Source organism: Stegostoma tigrinum, chromosome 9, assembly GCF_030684315.1.
Source record: "Stegostoma tigrinum isolate sSteTig4 chromosome 9, sSteTig4.hap1, whole genome shotgun sequence".
NCBI lineage: Eukaryota > Metazoa > Chordata > Chondrichthyes > Orectolobiformes > Stegostomatidae > Stegostoma > Stegostoma tigrinum.
Genome location: NC_081362.1, coordinates 20716501 through 20737917, shown reverse-complemented (window position 1 = coordinate 20737917; position 21417 = coordinate 20716501). Strand labels below are relative to the sequence as shown.

At 39.6% G+C, this 21417-nt stretch overlaps 1 protein-coding gene across 7 annotated transcripts in view; it reads left to right on the top strand.

Moving 5' to 3' along the window:
* Positions 1 to 21417, top strand: part of dhx57 (DEAH (Asp-Glu-Ala-Asp/His) box polypeptide 57) — a 118437-nt gene that overhangs the window by 74199 nt on the left and 22821 nt on the right. For all 7 annotated transcript variants that reach the window (XM_048536123.2, XM_048536125.2, XM_048536124.2 and 4 more), the window contains exons 13-20: positions 4058 to 4174; positions 6923 to 7019; positions 9466 to 9639; positions 10793 to 10993; positions 13261 to 13537; positions 14221 to 14316; positions 18696 to 18779; positions 18870 to 19007. In XM_048536123.2, coding sequence (XP_048392080.2) covers positions 4058 to 4174; positions 6923 to 7019; positions 9466 to 9639; positions 10793 to 10993; positions 13261 to 13537; positions 14221 to 14316; positions 18696 to 18779; positions 18870 to 19007 — 1184 coding nt within the window. The remainder of the gene's footprint in view (positions 1 to 4057; positions 4175 to 6922; positions 7020 to 9465; positions 9640 to 10792; positions 10994 to 13260; positions 13538 to 14220; positions 14317 to 18695; positions 18780 to 18869; positions 19008 to 21417) is intronic.

Sequence of the window (21417 nt, the reverse complement as noted above, 5' to 3'; positions counted from 1 at the left end):
ATTCAGTGGATAAGGAGGCTTCACATGTATTCCTTTCCTCAAAAATGCCCAGCACATCTATTCGAAGGGCATGGTTGATGCATTTAAACCTACCTTCAGACAGACATCCCATCTTGGCCTTTTCTTCAGGTTCCCAGCATCAGTCTGATTAACTCTGTGTAATATCAAGAACAGCTGGTGGAGCTAATTATTGTAAATATTGTGGTGTTTGTCAACATGCTAGTAGTAGTATAGAAGATTAGTGATCCAGAATTGGCTACAGCCCTTGTCAAACTCTTCTAGTACAGTTATAATACTGGCATCTGTAAAATAACATGGAAAATTTCCTATGTGTGTCATGTCTGCATAATGGAGGACGAATAGAGCCCTGTCAGTGACTGGCATTTTATTCTTTCTTTATGTAGGATCAAAAAATGGATTAAAGTGCCAATCTATTTATTTTACTCTGCGTTCATGAGATATGGTCTACTATGTCTTGATGTAGTGCTTGTGGATTTGCTACTTGTTTGCCTTTGAAAACTGTATTCCAATAGAGTCCAAGTTTAATTTCTGACAGAAAGAAAAGCTCAGGCACCCCCGGACATATTCCAGCTACCTGGTGATAGTCTCTGTGAGCTGTTTGCAGGTGGTCATTCCTTGGCATAGCTCACTGAATCTGCTGTGCTTGGCTGTTACCAAAATGGATAAGATCAATGTTAAAACTACCTTCAAACTTGAATTCAATAATATTGATCTGTAGGTCTGAAGGAATAACTTGGTTCTTAACGGGGTTCAGAAGTTTACTGAGAGCATTAGTAATAGTTATTAGGGAACCTGGTTTGCAATGTCCTTCAACATCATTACCCTTGCATCATCACAAGTTGTCATGGTAGTCACGGAGGTGCACTTGAGAAGTTTTCAGCAGATCATTTCCACTGGTTTGTGCTTGGTATGAAACAATTAAATTCTTGCCGAATTGGTATGAAACCAGTGTAATCTGGAAAGTAGAGCCAAGAATTTCTCTTCCAAATGTAGAAGTAATTTTCCTAAGCTGTCATAAGGACCAAACACAATAGACTTGCTCTCTGTCCTGTAATAGATATGCTTCAAGGCTTTTCTGGGATGCATCTAAGTTCCAATGCTCTAAGCTTTGAGCAATCAATATTGAAAAATACATTGGCAGGATGATGATGCATTTTTGAGAGATTGAAAGCTGTTGTTGCCACATGTATGGCTATAGATATACAGTCATACAGCACAGAAGAGGCCCTTCAGTTCATCCCGTCCGCACTGACCTATCTACAGTAATCCCAATTTCCAGCTCTTGGCCCATAGACTTGAATGTTATCACATTTCAAGTGCTTATCCACATACTTTTTACAGGCGTTAAGGTTTTCTGCCTCTATTTTGCTCCCAGACAGTGCATTCCAGACTCTTGTATTCCTTTGGATGCAATTTTTTTTCTCGAACCCCCTCTGAACCTCCTGCCCTTCACCTTAAAATTATGCCCCCCCCCTTGCTTTTGACCCTTCCATTTAGCTACTTTGTATCCACCCTGCCCATGCCCCACATAATGTTATACATCTCAATCAAGCCTTTTCTGCTCTAAAGAAAACAACACAAGCGTATCCAGTGTCTCTTCATTGCTAAAATGCTCCAACCCAACAACACCCTGGCAAATCTCCTTTTTCCAGTGCAGTCACATCCTTCCTATGGTATGGCGATCAGAACTACATTCAGTATTCCAACTATAGCCTATACAAATTTTGTACTACTCCATTATAGCCATCTTGCTCTTAAAATCTGTGCTGTGACTGGTTAAAGGCTATGTCCTATATGCTACCTTAACTACCCTATTGACCTCTCTTGCTGCCTACGGGGATCTGTGGACAAGCACCCTAAAATTCCTTTGAGTTTCTTAATGTCTTGCTATGCATCAAGTATTGTCTTGTTACTTCTTCCAAAGTGCATCACTTCTCACTTATCAGGTTTAAATTCCATCTACCACTTGATCCACCCATCTGACCAACTTTTGAATATCTTCCTGTCACCTTAGACCTTCTTCCTCACTATTAACCACCCATTCAAGTCTTCATGTTCTTGACATATGTACTTACCAACCCTGTCACATTCTCAGCTATATATAGTGTGAGTAATAAGGGACCCAGAAACAAAAACAGAAATTGCTGGAAAAGCTTAGCTGGTCTGGTGGCATCTGTGGAAAGAAATTACAGTTAACGTTTTGTGTGGACTGACCCTTCTTCAGAACTGATTGTAGCTAGGAAAATGTCAGTTTATAAGCAGAGGATAAGATGGGGGCAGGGAGTAAAGTGTAAATGATAGGTGGGGATAGAGCCCAAAGGAAGAGAGAGGAACAGTTGGACTGTCAAAGGAGTGGGTAACGATCTGCCTATGAGGGTGAATAGCTATTAATGGGGGACTGTACTGGACACTGATATTCATTGGAACGTGCTATCATTTGTCATGTATGGAACGCAGATGCTCTATGCTCTGTATGCGACAAACGACAATGCCTTCCGGTTGCGAACCATTTTAACACCACCCTCCCACCCCCGGAGTGACATGTCCATCCTGAGCCTCCTCCAGTGTCACAATGACACCATCTGCAAACTGGAGGAGCAGCACCTCATTTCCCACCTTGAGAGCCTACAGCCCAATGGCCCAAACATGGATTTTACTGGTTTTAAAATCTCCCACTCTGGCCTCATCCCATGTCCAACCCTCCCTCTCATCCCTGCCTCCTTGTGCATCTTCTCTCCAACCTATCCGCCCCTCCCATCCTACTGATCAATCCCCACCACTCTCTACCTGCACTCACCTATCATGATGCCACCTACCTAGCCCAGCCCTACCCTTCCTCCCTTTTTATTTCTGAGTTCCCTTGCCCCTTCCCATTTCTGAAGAAGAGTCCCGACCTGAATCATCAACTATCCTGCTCCTCTGATGCTGCCTGGCCTTCTGTGTTCCTCCAGCTCCACACTGTGTTATCTCTGACTCCAGCATCTGCAGTTCTTGCTACCCCATTTGCTGAGATGATCCTTGTGCTGACCAGAACACTGCTTCTCGAATTCCCTTCTCCAAATACTTTTAGTTATTCCCAAGAGTCATAGGGTGACTGGTTCTAACTTTTATGGAGATCTTTAACTTACCAATCAAAAGTCATAGCTTGTAGCAATTGGAAATAAGTTGGCTACCTTCAGACTTGAGATGCATTTTACTGCAGTGAAAAGAGCTCCGGCCTTTGAAAAAATCCGAATGTTGCCTTTGAAAAAATCCAAATGTTACCCCAAGCATTTACAGCCGCAAACTCTTCAGCTACCTGGGAGCTAATTGCACAGCTGTTGGGAGACAGAGTCTTTGTCATTGATTACTGGTCACTAGTCCGCAGATTAATCAGCCACTGTTGCCCTCTGAAGCTCTATATGTACAAACCCCTTGGTTCCAGCTTGTCTGCAAACCAAACTTTTACTATTGCTTGAACAGGTAACTGTGTAAATAGTATTTATAATGAGTGTCATGTTACCTCAGACAGATGTAGCAATCTTTCAACAACCCATGGTTTTGAAAACTGTTCCTTTTCCTATTTCAGTTCTCGATCAAAAATACAAAGAATGAAAAGATGCAATTTTACAACGGCACAATTTTTCTCATACTCCAAATTATCCAGCAAGAGTTGCCCAATTGTAGAATTGCATCTAACATTGAATACTGTTGCTGTGAATTTTGCAAATGTTGACTCGCTTTGGTGCTATTGTGATGCTAGGTTTGTAGGCCTTACATCTCAAATCATGGAATCTTGGAAATCTTGACAACCAGCATATTCCTTTGACTGCACACAGCAAGTAATGAACTGACCATGCCCTACTAGCCCACGTAGCAAAATTGCCTCCATCAATATTATTGAAGATTGAGATGTGGAATCTTATGCATTTCTTTTCATGTGCAATTAGACTGTGTGAACAGCAAAGGAACTGGTAATGATGTGCGTACATTTGTTTTATGGCAATAGCTGCACTTCTTCTGACTATGTTGGTTAATCTGTTTCTTTTCCTTTTAGGGATTAGTAAGCCAGTATTAAAGACAATGGCTAGGATGGATCTGGATAAGATCAACTTGGATCTAATAGAAGCCCTACTAGAATGGATAGTGGATGGAAAACACAATTACCCTCCAGGTAAGTGGAGTCAGATGCAGTCTGCAGTTATTAAGAGAAGATGTTGAAGTGGTCATTGACCGACATGTGCCCAATGCTTGAATCTTGCAAAGTTTGAAGGCCATTTGTTCTGACAAAGTTATATTGGGATAAAGTGTGTAGAGATGTAGCTGACAGGTTTTTTTTATTTATTGACGGGATGAGCGTGTTGCTGACCAGGCAACATTTATTGCCCAGAGGGCAGTAGTTAAGAGTCAACCACATTGCTGTGGGTCTGGAGTCACATCAAGGCCAGATTGGGTAAGGATGGCAGTTTCCTTCCGTAAAAGACATTAGTGAACCAGATGGGTTTTTCCGACAATTGGCAATGGATTCATGGTCATCATTAGATTCATAATTCCAGATATTTTATTGAATTCAGTTCCTGGTGGGATTCGAACCTGGCTCCCCAGATTGTTATCTGGGTCTCTGGGTTGACAGTCCAACGATAATACCACTAAGCCATTGCCTCCCCCATTGTATGCTGTTCTGCTTCAGGTGAAACCTGTTCAGTGTTTCCTGTGAAATGATTGCCATGAGCCTTTTGCCTGAACAAGAATATTTACTGAGAACAAATTGGGAGAAAAGTGAAATCAAGGCTATGAGAAAATTGAGAATGAATGAAAGAATTACATTCAAACATTTTCCTTGATCTCTGGATACTACACAACCATTTAAAACTAGTTCTTCTCGAGAAAGCCTGTCTGTAAAGGATATAACTGGAGCCAAGCTTTATATGCTTTTATATTGATTTGCAGAGTTAAGCACTAGAAATATACACCTCTTAACCCAACAACAACTGCTTTTTAGTTGTGTCTTTTATTAGGCTCAGGTGAATTCCAATCAATTGATACCACCCATATACAATTAATATATAATGGACATTCTTTTCTCTTTAAATAAAAATTGGAGTTAATATGCACAACTGAACCTTCAAAACAAATTAAATCAAAAATATCACCTTGTATGAGCTTTGTTTGTGGGTGCCCCTCTTCCAAGTCCCCTAACAATTTATTTATGCATTCAATTATTTTTGTAAAACAGACAATTGATTCTTACACTGACTCTACAGAAAGTAGTCTACCTCAGTCAAAGTGTTTGTGGTGGCTTTTTGAAATTTTCCTAGCTTCCAAAACGAATGGACAATATTTCCCATTTTCAAGCATAAAAAGTATTATGAAAGCTGCTACAATTGAGTACCCATCTGTTATGTGGAATGTGGAATATTACTAAAAATGACTAGTTTGATGTTCTGTATGCCATGCAGAGATCGGACGACTTAAAATAATGTTTCTGTAGCTATAATATTTTGTTTTCTGTTACTGTAGTCTGAAATTGTTTTTTTTGTGGTAGTAAACTCCAATAGATCAAAACAAGCATCTAGACCGGGATAATGTGAGTGTAAAGGCAGGGAGGCACATTAATATCTAGAGTAGATCTAGGGGTCACAGGTTTAAGGTAAAATGTGGTAAGTTTAAAGGCGATGTGAGAGGTAAGCTTTTCAAACAGAAGGTGGTGCTTGGAATGTACTGCCAGAGGTAGCTGTGGAAACTGATACAGTTGACAGACGCATGATTAGGCAAGGAATAGAGATTTCCTAAGAATGAAGAATTTCTGTTCTATAAATTGTGGGATTGTTCTCCCCAGAGCAGAGAAGATTAAAGAGAGATTATGTTCAAAATTCTGAAAGGTTTTCGTCAAGCAAGTAAGTAAAAATTGTTTCCACTATCACAGGAATCAGAACCCAGAGTTAAGATAAATGGCGATGTGAGGTGTAGGGAGAGACTGAATAGGCTGAGGCTGTTTTCTCTGGAGTGTCGCAGGCTGAGGAGTGACCATGTAGAGGTTTATGAAAGCATGAGGGGCATGGATAGGGTGAATAGCCCAAGCCTTTTCCCCAGGGTAGGAGAGTCCAAAACTAGAGGGTGTAGGTTTAAGGTGACGGGGAAAGATTTAAAAGGGACCTGACGGCAACTTTTTCATAAAGAGGATGGTGCGTATATGGAATGAACTGCCAGAGGATGTGGTGGAGGCTGGTCCAATGACAATGTCTAAAAGTCATCTGACTAGCTATCTGAATAAGAAGAGGTCTATTTCTGTGCTGTACATCTCTATGAGCAGAGGAGAGCTGAAGGGAAAAGGTTTATAATGTCCCCAAGTTATAAAGACCTGGAATGCACAGCCTGAAAGCATGGTGGAAACCGATTCACAAAAACGTCTAAAAGGCAATTAGAAAAAAAATGGAAAAGAAACACTTGCAGGGCTATGGGGCAAGTTAGGGGAGTGGGATTACTCAATAGTTTCTTCAAAGTGCCAGCCATTGTGTGATGGGCTCATTGGCTTTCTTCTCTGCTTTATAATTGTATGAAAAATATTGCCTAACTGTGTGGGCTTCTCTAATCTTTCAATTCTCTACATCTGATAGATAATCAAGCTATCTTATTCTCTTTCCCTTTCAATACTTTTAAATGACTTTAATTTTTCCAAATACAATTCCAGATCTGCTAAGTTTATACTCAGTAGGGAAGTGCTTTATCTTTCTTTTTGCCATGCGTAAGATGATTTGAAGTCATACAATGGATTGCCTGTTTTCCTTTTATTAAGGAAGCTGTATAAAAAAATTCTAATTTAGAAACATGAACAGTTGCAGAGGTAAAGCAGAGAATAACACAAGTCAAGTTTTCATGACTTTCTTACTATTTTAATTTTAATTCAATTTTATTCCAATAGGTGCTGTTTTAATATTTTTACCTGGCCTGGCAGAAATCAAGTTACTATACGAACAACTTCAGTGTAACCCTTTCTTCAACAACAGGCGTGACAAAAGGTTTGTAATTCAAAGAAGTAAAGAGAATTCATTACTTGGGAAATTGACTGCCCTACCTCATTGATTCCCAAGTTATCAAGACGAATCCACAAGGATTCACTAAAATGAACCCAAGGATACAGCACTTCAGGTGCAAGGAAAGACGAGAAAACATTGGCTTTTCTCGTAAATATTTTGATAATTGGTAATTGAGTTAGCCGAAAACCTAAGATTGTCATTGAAAGAAAAGGCTAAATAAGTTTTATTAGAGTTCATTTCAAGACTTAATGATCACGTGGCCAAACAATTTGCTTATCAAACTGAAAATCTGGCTGTGGCAGCCAAGTAGGCATGTCACCAGGTCAGTTCTGCTTGATGATGCAGAGTGGTGCCCCTCAAATTATAGTCTCAGGACAGATTTGCAACCTGTTCCAGGAAGGAACGAGCTATGGAAATGGATGTAAAAATGTAATTTGTCTGCCTAATCCACAACCAGGCATGGGAAAAGAAAAGGTGCCCATTAGAGCTCCCAAAGCAAAGTTGAGTGAATATTTGAAAAAGAAAAATGATGAAGGATGGAGTAAATGTGCTAAGTGAAAGGATTTTTCAGAGAAATGGGTTAATTAGCCTCCTTTACTATAAATTTATGTGACGCAAAAGAATAAAATGATTATAAATGTTGAATTTCCCCTTTAAAAAAAGCCCCAGTCTCATAGTTTTTATTGTTTATTTGCAAGTAGGTTATAGCCAAAGTGTAAATTACATTGCAACATGGCTAAAGATTTTGTAGATGAGGAAAAGATTGAGGGAGGTAAGCAATTTGTGATGAGAGGTGTATGAGTTTATTTCTAAATACGCTTGCGCGCGCACACACACACACACACACACACACACACACACACACACACACACACACACACACACACACACACACACACACACACACACACACTCTTTAATGTCATTTTTAGAGTTTGGATTTATTGGGAAATGGGCGGGTTACTTGTATAACTAGGTCAAAGTCCTTCTGGAACTGTAACCTAACCCAGTATGTGTCAGAGATCAGGCACCTCTAGAGTATTAATGGGAGATTGTTTTTACTCTGATGGTTTATGACAGATGGAAGGCCTTTAGCTTGTTTTTGTCTCAGGATAGTCAAGCATTGATTTTAGTTTAGGAAACCAGTGACTGAAAGCTCCTCATTAGATTTAGAGGAAATCTGACTGGAGTTAAAAACATGTACAGTTTCTTTCCTAGATAGAAATTCAGGATGCTTTAAGGAAAGCACAATTACCTCACTGTAAAAGTTTTGTTTGTGAAACTTCCAAACCAGAAGTATTTGGTGAGAAAGCCTAATATTATTACAGGCTGAGCAGATCTGAACTTTCAGTTTTGAGAATATTTATGTGATAAAACTTCACATGAAAGACCTGGGGAGAATCAGTTAAATTGAGCTTAAGGATTTGATATTTCACTGGATTTGAGCTTCTTTAACAAATAATTTCAGAAAATGGGAAAAGACTTGCTGTGTATTTTAAGATCTCTCAGAACTGTGTTCTGTAATTAGATAGCTCGGTTTGTTTTAATTTTTTCTTCTTTTTGTGTTATAAATACCTGTTTTGTTGTTAAGTAAAATCTGCAGCCAGTGTTTGAATGAATGATCATATTAACCAAAATTAGAAAAATCTGAGCTATGAAGCCATGTTTCATCCTGCTATCTGACTTGTCCAGCTAGGGTCATAATAATTTCTACGCTTCTGAAATTTTGGGTATAAGTGACCAAGAGGCTGTGTCATTAATCTTGATTTCAATACTAAGTCTAAGGCATATGAAGAGCATGAAGGATGATAAATTTGGAACTTAGAACTAAGTTCAGTGAAGCACCAGCTGTATTAATATTAAAGAATGAAAGCAGAAATCACGTTCTAATAGTGGGAGAAATTACCTATTGAGCCACAAGCCTTTTCCTTTATCCAACTCAGAGTTGTAAGATATTTGTTAGAGAGTTGTCCCCAGCTAAGAGAGAAGTATTCACATCTTAATCAGACTTTATTTTGGTAAGGTTTAGAATTCCAATAAAAAGCAAGTGTTTACCAAAATTATAGACAACTGATCCTCTACATGATGAACTTCTAATCCTCTGTCAGATTGTAATAAGTGGTTGCTCTACAGAGCCCAAGAAGTCTCATAAAAAGAAAGCCAGCGGAGAATCACCAGGGTTCCAAAACCTGGTTTCAGACCAGCAATGGTGAGGCCAACAAATGCACTGCCACTCCAGCGTTTTGAGCAGAGATAGTTTGGCACAGCAATGCAAGATTTTCTAAACAATTTTTTTTGTGGGCAATTAATAAATTTAATTTAGTCTCGCTGTTGTTGTATTAATACAGAATATTTCAGGTAACTTTACCATTTTCAAAATATTACCAGTAAGTGTTTTCATTGAAATAAACTGACTGTTCTCTTCCAGATGTGTTATACACCCACTGCACTCTTCTCTGTCCAGTGAGGAACAACAAGCCGTCTTCTTACGTCCTCCTAAAGGAACTACCAAGATTATAATCTCCACCAACATTGCTGAAACATCAGTTACCATTGATGATGTTGTTTATGTCATTGATTCTGGGAAGATGAAGGAAAAGAGGTATAGAATGATATATTATGTATACATAATTTTAAAAATATGTTCAGACTTATCAGGGACCGTGAAACATGGGTTAAGGTGTCATCTTTTAACCTCCTATCAAAATTTTAAATCCTTATCGATTACCACGTTCTACTCAGGGTCATCATTACAATTGGTTTGGATTGTTGTTAATCCAGGCCGAATGAATTTGTGTCTGTACGTAACACACTCATTAAGACAAGGATTTTTAAGAAGACTAATGTTCTCTGTTTAGGATAAACTAATGATATAGTGAGTGGCCCTAAAACTGGAGCAAAAGAACCAGAGAGGAGTTGTGAAGACATTCTTTTATGCACAACATTTGGAATGCACAGCCAGAAAGATTGTGAAAATGAAAACTTTGCAGGGCTATGGAGAAAGAGCAGTGGAATAAGACCAACTAAATACTCTTCCAAACAGGTTTTGAAGACATAATAGGCCGAGTCAGCTCTGGTGCTTTGGAAACACCATTGTTGACCTTAAAAACAAATTGAGAATATTTTTGACATAGAAAGGACTGGCATGAGAGCTATCTACACCAAACTGAAGAAAGAAGAAACCTTCAACTAATGCTGTAGCATCTTGAAATAGTTTTAAATAATGGATGACAGAGAAGTAATGAGATCCCAAATGGTACAGACCATAAGGCAAAAGATAGTTAAAAGGTGGATATGAATACTGAAGTCCAGAGACTTAGAAATACTAAAACCCATGAGAAAACAAACACTCAGGTATTGGCAATGAGCCAATCTTCAATAAGATGCATACACATATGGTGGAAGTATTAGTAGCCAGAACTGGAAGCTGCTGTATCATTAGGGAACTGTGATGTATTGTGAATATCCAAAACAAGGTTTTGTCCTTTGGGTTTAAGCAATTTAACATTTGGGATCTGGATTGCTTACAAGTTGGGAGGTGAATAAAGCTGATCTTCGTATAATAATTGAAACGTACAACAAACAGAAGGAAGGCATTTGTATTGTGCCTTTTGTCAGCTCTTTGAAGAGGTATCCAATTAGATCCATTCACCTGATGATGTATTCATCAACATTTTAGTTTTGATCTCAAATTTGATATCTCATGGGAGTGCAATATGAGTCTAATTTGACTTCTCAATTCTTGTTCACTGCAGATATGACCCATGCAAGGGGATGGAGAGCCTAGAGGACACCTGGGTATCACGGGCTAACGCCCAGCAGAGGATGGGCCGAGCTGGCCGTGTAGCCTCAGGGATCTGTTTCCATCTGTTTACCAGTCACTGGTACCATCACCACCTCCAGGCGCAACAGTTGCCAGAGATCAAAAGGGTACCATTGGAACAACTTTGTCTAAGGTGGAGACAGTTATTAATATAGTCCTAAAAGTTTCATGTTCGCTAAAATATGAAGAAAAACATGTCAATTCCAAAGTAACAAGTTGTAGCTGTTTAAACTGTGAAAATGTAACTTGCATTTTTGTTACATCTTTCATGACTTTAGAGAACTAACACATTAAATGTGGAAGTATTTTTGAAGTGTTGGAAGTTAGGAATGTGAAGCCAATTTGCATGCAGCTAGATTCCTAAAACATTGTGATAATGTCAGGACTACTTCTTTTTAATGCTAATGTTTAGGGGATGAATGTTGTGCTTCAGAATTTCACTGCTTTACTTTAAAATACTGCCGAGGGCTTTTTGATGCCCCTGTTTATTTTAATTTTGTGCTCAAGTCTCTAGAGTTGAACGTTAACTAGAACGTTTTTATTTGGAATACTACAAGCTGATCCATTGCTAAAACTTCACATACAAACAGATACATAGCAAACAAATGTACAAAATAGGAGCAAGAATGGACTTGTTGGCCCATTGAGTTTGGTCCATCATACAGTAAGATCATGGCTAATCTATGTCTTTCAAGTTCCACATTGTCATCTACTCCCAAAAACCTTTAAATCCAGAATAAATTGCTGCCTTAAAAATATGTAATGACTCTACCTCCACCATTCCAAAATTGCACAATCCTCTAAGAGAGAAAAAATTCTCCGCATCTGTGACCCAAACAGTGATGCCTAATTTGAACACAGTGCCTTCTTGTTCTGTACTGACCGACAAGAGGAATATCCTTTCTGCATCCACTTTTCCAGACACACAGGATTTTACGCATGTCAATCAGATCATCCCTCATTCTTCTAAACTGCAGTAGAAATGAGTTAAGCCTTCCAATCTATCCTCATGACAGCTCAGTCATTCCATGTATCAATCTCATAAACTGCCTCTGAACCACCTCCAATGCATTTCCATCCTTCCTTAAATTAGTAGGCCTAGATTATTTGCAATGTTCAGGATGTGTTTTCACTAATGCCCTCCACAACTGAAGCATGATGTCCTGACTTTTATGTTCAATTGATCTTGTCGTACAGGTTAGCACTCCCATTCGTTGTCTTGATTATGTGCTGTATCTGCTTACTACATTCTTGTTACTCAAGCACTAAAATACCTTCTGAACCATGGAATTTCACAGTCGTTCTCCATTTAAACAATACTCTTTTATTTCTTTTCTTCCTGTGGAAGTGAACAACTTCATGTTTTCTCACATTATACTTCAACTACCAGATCTTTGCCCGCTCGTGAAATCCATCTATATCTGCCTGCAAGCTCATGTCTTCCTCACAACATATTTTCCTACCTATTTTTGTGTCTCTTGCAAATTTAGCTACCATGCTTTCACTTCCCTCATCTCATGTATTCATGTAAATTGTAAAAATTGGCAGTCCCCCATGGGACTCAATTTATCACATTCTGCAATCAGATAATCTTTGCATACTTTCCATTTCTCTGGCAGCGAACCAGTCCTCTATCCAAACCAATCTGTTATTCACTGTACCAGAGCTTTATTTTCCACAGTAACCATTGATATAGCACCTTAACAATGCCTTCTGCAAATTCAAGAAGGCTACGTCTACAGGCTCCCTTTTATGTACAGTCCATTTTATTCCTTAAATTTTTTTATAAGTTTTATTTAACCTATTTTTCTAATCATGCTTGTTCAGAGAAGTCATTATATACCTCTTGAATCAGGGCCTCCTGGTTTGATACTTAGTAAGATACTGTGAGAAATGTCATTGGGCCATGCAGAGTCCCTCCAATAGCTTGTTGCAACTTATTTTTAGCTAAAAACATAAGATTCAGTCCATTGGATCTTTTATATCGTCTTGAGACACCAAGCAGGCTGTGATTCAGCATCTTGTCTAAAACTAGAGCTCTGGTAGTGCAGCACTCCCTCAGTATTGCATTAGAGTCTGGCAGAGGTACACAGAATGGAGAAAATGCTGAAGGTAAATGGTAATGGCCAAGTTGCTAAAGTAAAACTGCGACAGAATAATTTATGTACTCATTTTCCTTTTGATTTTAATTGCAAGTACTCAGTATTGAGCAAATACATATCTTGCTGATATGTACTAAAATTCAACGAACTTGTTTCCTGCAGGATGAAGTTATGATTTATGACTGCTGGTCCTTTAATTAGCTTTGCAGTGATAATTCTAGATAATATTACATTTCATTGATTGTGGAGAATGAAAGAGGAATTTGAGTGTTTTAATTCTTTTTTTCTCTTTGTCTAGGATCAAAGTTCTGGACATTTTTGCAGATCATGACTTAGAGTCTGTTCTCTCTCGTCTGGTTGAACTACCCATGGAAGAAGGGTTGAACGCAGCTAAGAATCGGCTGCAGGATCTTGGAGCCCTCAAACCAGATGAAAAGCTTACTCCCTTAGGGTATCACTTGGCCTTTTTGCCAGTGGATGTCCGCATTGGAAAACTGATGTTATTTGGTGCAATTTTCCGTTGCCTTGATCCTGCACTTACAATTGCAGCCAGCTTGGCCTTTAAATCCCCCTTTGTAAGTAAAATCAATCCATCAGATTGAAGCTAACTGTACAAAAAATACAAGTAAAAAGTAACATCTATTGAAATGATTTGTTCTATAGAAGTATTTTATACTTCAAGGTATCACTTCTATTTGATCCTGCCTGTATATTGTTGTAAAGTAACTGGCTTGTGATTATAAACCTTGTCAAATGGATAAACTTTCATTTTGTGAAAAGAAGATTACCGTGCCTTATAATGCCTCAGGATGCCCCAAAGAGTTTTACAGCCAGCGTAAGTATTTTTGAAGTGTAGTCACTGTAGTACTGTGGCCAGTTGGCAGCCAATTTACTCACAGCGAGGTCACACAAACAATAATCTCATAACAATACTTTTTTACTCAAAGATTAAATATTCTCATTTGATTGGATCTTGAACCCACAATCATCTAACAGAGAGGTGAGAATGTTACCACCAAGCCTAGGCTGACTGCTAAATGGAACAGACACAATCTGTACAGAGAGATGTGAATATGAGGTTATATGTGGATATAACTCAGAATGATTTTCAGGATGTTTGGTTTTCTTAGGGCAGTAAGTATAGTGTCAAACCTCAAACATAATTAGAATAAAACACTAGTATTTGAAATTTTTAAATGTTCTAATCAAATTCCGTTAATACATGTTTCTAATCAAAATGGTCCGTGCCTTTTAAAAGGTTTCTCCATGGGATAAGAAGGAAGAAGCCAGAGAAAAGAAGTTGGAATTTGCTGTTGCTCATAGCGACTTTCTTGCTTTTCTCCAGGCTTACAAGGTAAATCTGCAACCCGTACATCACTCCTGCTGTATTTTTTCCCTCTATTGCTAATTCCTACCAATGACTGCTTTTATTTGTACATCTGTGATTGTATTAATCTGGATGAAGAATAATGACCAAAGATTTGAAGGCCACTGAAAGTCATTGAATTTTTGTCTTTTGAGTTTGATCTGCCCTCTCTGGTACATCTGGATCAACAGCTGAATAGCCTGTGGTAACTGGCCACAGGCTTTCTCTCTCCCTATGGCTAAGAATCTGGTCTTTTGTTCACCATGCCCCACTTAACTTTTAAAAGAGAACTATATGTGTACTTATAAGGGAACATTTGCCGAACCATGAGGAAAGAAAGGGTAGCAAGAAAAATTGGGTTTTCTAAAGAGCTGATGCATAAATGATTGACTGAATGAATCCCTCTTGAATGGTTTGACTATGAAAGGACAGGGGACTAGAAATTTCCAACCCAAAAAATCATTTAGAATATGGGGGAAATGGATGTGTGCTAATTGAGTTGGGAGGAGGTTCATGGGGTGTTGAAAGACCAGCACAGGCCTGCTAACAAATGATACTGTGTGCTACGTTCTGTTTAATGTCACTCTCCTGCAGCTTGTCTGAATTCAAAATTTTTAGACAGTAGCTCAATTTCCCAGTGATGTAATGTAAACAATTCAAGAGGCTGAGTTGTTGCAGTGAACAATTGGGAGTGTGCAGTATACTCAACGTTAATGGGTTTCTCCCTAGAATGTATTCCTTATTCCCGCCCCAATCAAACATATCATGACTTTATTCTTGGATAATGGGAACTGCAGATGCTGGAGAATTCAAGACAACAAAATGTGAGGCTGGATGAACACAGCAGGCCAAGCAGCATCTCAGGAGCACAAAAGCTGATGTTTCGGGCCTAGACCCTTCATCAGAGCTCTGATGAAGGGTCTAGGCCGAAACGTCAGCTTTTGTGCTCCTGAGATGCTGCTTGGCCTGCTGTGTTCATCCAGCCTCACATTTTGTTCTCATGACTTTATTCTTGTTGCCAAGTTACTTTTGGAAATTCACATCCACTTGATTGCAGGGTAACAATAATAATGTGGGAAATATTTCTGGAAAATAATTCAGCCTATTAATTCTCAACTTTAATCCGTTCTTTTCCAACCCTTTGTCAGTCACCCCGTCTCAGTTCTTGCTTTGTGTATTGTCCTGTTGATCAGTAGCAGACTTTTGTCCAGTTCTCTGAATATAGTTGCATGGGCTCAAGGGTACAATTTTAACTGATCCCATTTTATTTTAGAATGTACAATTCAAACATCATTGCACCTTTAGTGCAGTGACATTGAGCTAATTTTATAGCTACTAACTGAAGCTTTTGAGGCATATGGTTAATATATTATGGTGATTCAATAATTTTCTTCGTGAAGAACTGAAATTTTAATATTAAACAGTTTGGGATTTTTAGTGACACTAGACTTCTCAAGGCATTTTTGTTTATGCTTTGTGGGATTCGGATTTTGCTAGCTAGGCAATTTTGATTCTACCTTTGTCCTTGAGAAGGTGGCTTTGTTTCCGATTGCTTTCCATACAAAATTGCAGAGGTTCAAATTTGGCACCATGCGGATTGTGATAGATTTGTGACTCTGAGGACTTGCCCATTGGACACTCTTGCTGCACATATTCTTGTTAAACCATCATCTTGGTTCATTTTTATGACTTCCATAACTTTTCAATGTCAAAAAGAAACATTATGTCTTTTATTATCTTGGAGCGGCCAAATCTTCCCCGCACTCCTCACACTGAACAACGCTGACTAGTTCTCTCTTCTGGATAATAATTAGAACTCTGTGTTTTAAAGGAAACACCTCCAGGTAGTAGAAATAAAAGAAGTGGCATTTAAAACAAAACATTTTTCTTGATGTGTGGAGTCAGTCTACTGATTGTAACTGAACCTGTTTCTACAACATGGTAGCTCAGCGGTTAACACTGCTGCCTCACAGCGCCAGGGACTCGGGTTCGATTCCATCTTTGGGCGACTATCTGGGTGGAGTTTGAATGTTCTCTCTGTGCCTGCATGGGTTTCCTCTGGGTTCTCCGGGTTCCTCCCACAGTCCAAAGATGTGCACGTTAGGTGGACTGGCCATGTTAAATTATCCATAGTGTCCACGGACATGTAGGCTACGTAGATTGGCCATGGGGAATGCAGGTAATAGGGTTAGGCTAGGGGGTGTGAGTGAGGGTCTGTGGGATGCTCTTTGGATGGTGACTGTGGACTTGATGAGTCAAATGGCCAGCTTCCACACTGACGGGATTCTAGATTATATTACCTAAAGTGTGGAAACAGGCCCTTTGGCCCAACAAGCCCACACCACCCCTCGAAGCATCCCACCCAGACCCATCCCTATCCCCATTCCCTTATAACCCACACACCCCTGAACACTACAGGCAATTTAGCATGGCCGATCTACCTAGCCTGCTCATCTTTGGACTGTGGGAGGAAACCGGAGCACCCGAAGGAAACCCACGCAGACACTGGGAGAATGTGCAAACTCCACACATATAGCCGCCCAAGGCTGGAATCGAACCCAGGTACCTGGCACTGTGAGGCTGCAGTGCTAACCACTGAGCCACCGTGCCGCCCTACTACACACTATACGTGTATATCCCCCTCAACGTCCATGTGAAACTTAAAGAATCAGAATGATCTTGTGTTTACTGTGAAAAATGATGTGAAACTAGAGAACCAAGGGAAAAAATATAGGGATATCTTGAAAACTGCCCATATTACAGAAGAGGAGGTGCTAGATTCCTTAAAATGCATTAAATCGATCAGGTGTATCCCAGAATTTTGTGGGAAGCTTGGTAAGTGATTGCTGGGGCCCTTGCTGAGATGTTTGTATCAATGGTGGACACAGATGATGTGCCAGAAGTCTGAAGGTTGGCTAATGTGGTGCCTTTATTTAAGAAAGGCTCTAAGGAAAAGCCAGGGAACTATTGACCGGCGAGCCTGACTTCTGTGATCAGTAAGTCGTTGGAGGGGATTCTGAGCGACAGGATTTACATGCATTTGGAAAAGCAAGGATTGATTAGGGATAGTCAACTTGGCTTTGTGCATGAGAAATCATGCCTCACAAACTTGATTCAGTTTTTTGAAGAAATGACGAAGAAGATTGATGTGGTACAGCAGTAGACATTGTCTGTATGGACTTCAGCAAGATTTTTGACAAGGTTCCACATGGTAGACATGGAAACCAGAGGGAGCTAGCCAATTAGATACAAAATTGGCTTGAAGGTAGGAGACAAAGGATGATGGTGGAGGGTTGCTTTTCAGACTGGAGACCTGTGACCAGTGATGTGCCACAAGAATTGGTGCTGGGTCCACTGCTTTTCTTCATTTTTATATAAACGATTTAGATGTGAATGTAGGAGGCATGGTTAGTAGGTCTGCAGATGACACGAAAATTGGTATAATTGATAGTGAAGAATCTCATCTCAGGGTACAATGGGACCTTGATCAGATGGGCTGATGAGTTGAGGAGTGGCAGATGGAGTTTAATTCAGATAACTGTGAGGTGCTGCATTTTGGTAAGGCAAATCAGGGCTGGATTTATCCAATTAATGGCAGGGCACTGGGGAGTGTAGCTGAACAAAGAGACCTTGGAGTTCAGATTCATATTTCCTTGTAAGTGGTGTCACAGGTTGACAGGACAGTGAAGAAGGTGTTTGGGATGCTTGCCTTTATTGGTCAGTGCATTGCTGACAAATGGCATTAGATCACTTTAGGTTATCTGGTCTGTATGTACAAATTGGACCGAAGGGTCTGTTTCTGTACATCTCTATGACTGTAAAATTCAAACTACATTCTGTCTTTGCTTTAGAATGCTAGTGATCTCCTACATTCAATGTTGACTTTATGTGCAGACTGCTATACATTGGTGTATTCGACATAGGCAGAGTTTCCTACATAGTTCACAAACTTGGTTAGATACGGCTGAGTGGGATTCCATGGGCTGATGGTGCTATCGTAAATGGTTTTAACCAGGAATTTCCAGAATTGTACCCTTCAACGATGAAGTATGACATATATACACTTCAAATTGTTATGTGATTTGGAGGAAAGAAAGAAAATTATGGTCTTAGTTATTCACAGCACAGAGGGAGGCCATTCAGCCCTGAAGCCTTGCTGGCTCTCCTCCAAGTAATTCCTTGCTCAGTTTCCATAGCAGTGCAGGTTTATATCCTTCAAATAAACATTCAATTTCCTTTTGAAATCACCGATTGTTTCCCACTTCACTGTTTATATTGGCAGCGAGTTTCAGCTAAATAATGTAAATGTTGTGTATATAATTTCTTTTAAAAAGTATAATTTTTTAAAATTTAAACTATCGATCTAGGGATGGAGTGTTGCCCTAAACATGAGCTCTCAAGCAGCATACAATTACTGCAGACAGAACTTTTTATCTGGAAGAATACTACAGGTAGGTAACTTCGATCTCTTCTCACATTAAGAATTCACTAAGTGCATCATGTCATAATGATTTTTTTTGTTGTGTTTCTCCACATTGTAGGAGATTTCGAGTATGAAGAGACAATTTGCAGAGCTGCTGTCTGATATTGGTTTTGTGAAGGAAGGACTAAGAGCCAGATATATTGAAAAGATGTCATCACGGGGAGGCGATGGAATCATTGAGGCCACTGGCCAAGAGGTGAAAGAAATACAGTTTCTTTTGTATGCTTTCTTGATTAATGATATAATGCAATTTGTGATATGTTGTATAACCTTAAAATTCAAGGTAGACCATTCAGAGATAGTGTCAGGGAGTACTTCTTAACACAAAAAGTAGTGAAAATCTGGAACTTTGTCCCTTGACAAAGCTGTAGAGGTTAGCTCAATTGAAAATACCCCAATGTAGATTAATAGAAGTTTTATTAGGAAGAAATATTAAGGCACCTGGACGGATGCAGGTTAAATGGAATGATGAGATGGTGTCAAGAGGTTGAAGGACACACTCTTGCTCCTGTTTTCCTATCTGCTAAGTGACTGGCTGCTTGGTACTTGATCGTGCATGTTTTGAAGAAAAGATACTTCTGTGCTATTACAAGCTTGAAATTCCCTTGCAGGTGTTAATGGGAAAGGAGATAAGGACATTGAGCTCAGTGGACATAGGGTTAGGACAGTGAATGCTACTGATTGTAAATTGGCGTTGTCCATTTCAATCTGCACAAAACCAGTGGGAGAATGGGTGGTGATACAGTGACAGACACACACTCACACTCTCTCTAATGTTAAGCTTTAGACCTGCTTAACCACTATAAGGAAGCTGTAAGCAAGTAGTGCTCTACAAAGGGGAAGGGAAAGCAAATAGAACATTGAGAAGTATGGAATAAAAACCAAAAGACTGTGGATGCTGTAAATTGAGAACAAAAACAGAAGTTGCTGGAAAAGCTCGGCAGGTCTGGCAGCATCTGTGAAGAGAAAATCAGTGTTAGTGTTTCGGTTCCAGTGACTGTTTCATAGAGCACGGTTATGAGGAAGGGTCACCGGACCCGAAATGCTATCTCTGATTTTCTCTTCATTGAAAAGTATGAAACAGGCCCCTTGGCCCACCGTGTCTGTGCTGAACACAATACTATTTTAAACTAATCCATATCCCTTTATTTCCTGCCTGTTCTTGTGTATGTCTAAAGCCTCTTAAACTTTGCTAACACGTCAGCTTCTACCACTTCCCTGGCAGTACTTTGCAAGGACCTACCACTCTTTGTATTAAAAAAAATCCTTGCACATCTCACTTAAACTTTCTCTCTCACCTTAAATCTATGGCCCTAGTACTTGATAGTCCCACCCTGGGAAAAAGACTATTGATCCCATCCAGGCCTCTTATTATTTTATATACTTACGTCAGGTAGTCCCTCAGCCTTTGACACTGCAGCAAAAACAATCCAAATTTGTCCGACCTTTCCTTGTAGCAAATATATTCCAATCCAGGTAACATCCTGGTAAACCCCTTTTGGACCCTTGCCAGAGCCTCCATGTCTTTCCTATAGTATGGTGACCTGAACTGCACAAAATACTCCATATGCACCCTAACTAAAGATTTATATAGCTACATGACTTGCCAACATTTATACTCAGTGTCCTGACTGATAAAGGCAAGCATGTTGTATGCAGTCTTTACCATTTTATCCACTTGTGTTGCCACGTTTAGGGAGGAGTGGACGTGGACCACCAAGATTCCTCTGTATATCAAGGTTCCTAAGGGCCCTCCATTTACTGTATACTGTCCTCTTGCATTTGACCTCCCAAAATGTATCACCTCACACTTAACTGGATTAAGCTCCATTTGCCATTTCTTTTCCCAGCTTTTTAACTGATCTAAATCCTTTGACAACTTGCCTCAATATCACAACTCCACCAATTTTCATCAGAGATAATGGGAACTGCAGATGCTGGAGAATCCGAGATAACAAAGCATGAAGCTGGATGAACACAGCAGGCCAAGCAGCATCTTAGGACCATAAAAGCCTAGACCCTTCATCAGAAAAGGATTGAAGGATCTAGGCCTGAAACATCAGCTTTTGTACTCCTAAGATGCCACTTGGCCTGTTGTGTTCATCCAGCTCCACACTTTGTTATCTACCAATTTTCATGTCATTGGCAAAGTTACTAATCAGACTACCCATGTTGTCATCCAAATCACTTTGTTGGAACACCACTGGTCACAAACCTCAGAGAAACACCCCTCCATAACTACCCTCTGTCTTTCATGACCAAGCCTATTTTGTATCCAAGTTGCCAACTCACTATGGATCCTGTGCAATTTAGACTTCTGGACCATGCTGCCGTTAGGGACTTTGTCACATTACTTTAGGAAAGTCTGTGTAAGCAACATCCAGTGCCGTACCCTCATCAATAATCTTCGTCACTTCCTGAAAAAACTCTATCAAGTTTGTGACACTGAACTTCCCCTGCATAAAGCCATGCTGCCTATCCTGAATAAATCTATTCTTTTCCGAATGCAAGTAAATCTATCCCTAAAAATATTCTTCAATAATTTCCCTACCACTGATGTTAGGCTCATCACTCTGTAATTACCTGGATTTGCTTTATTGCCTTCC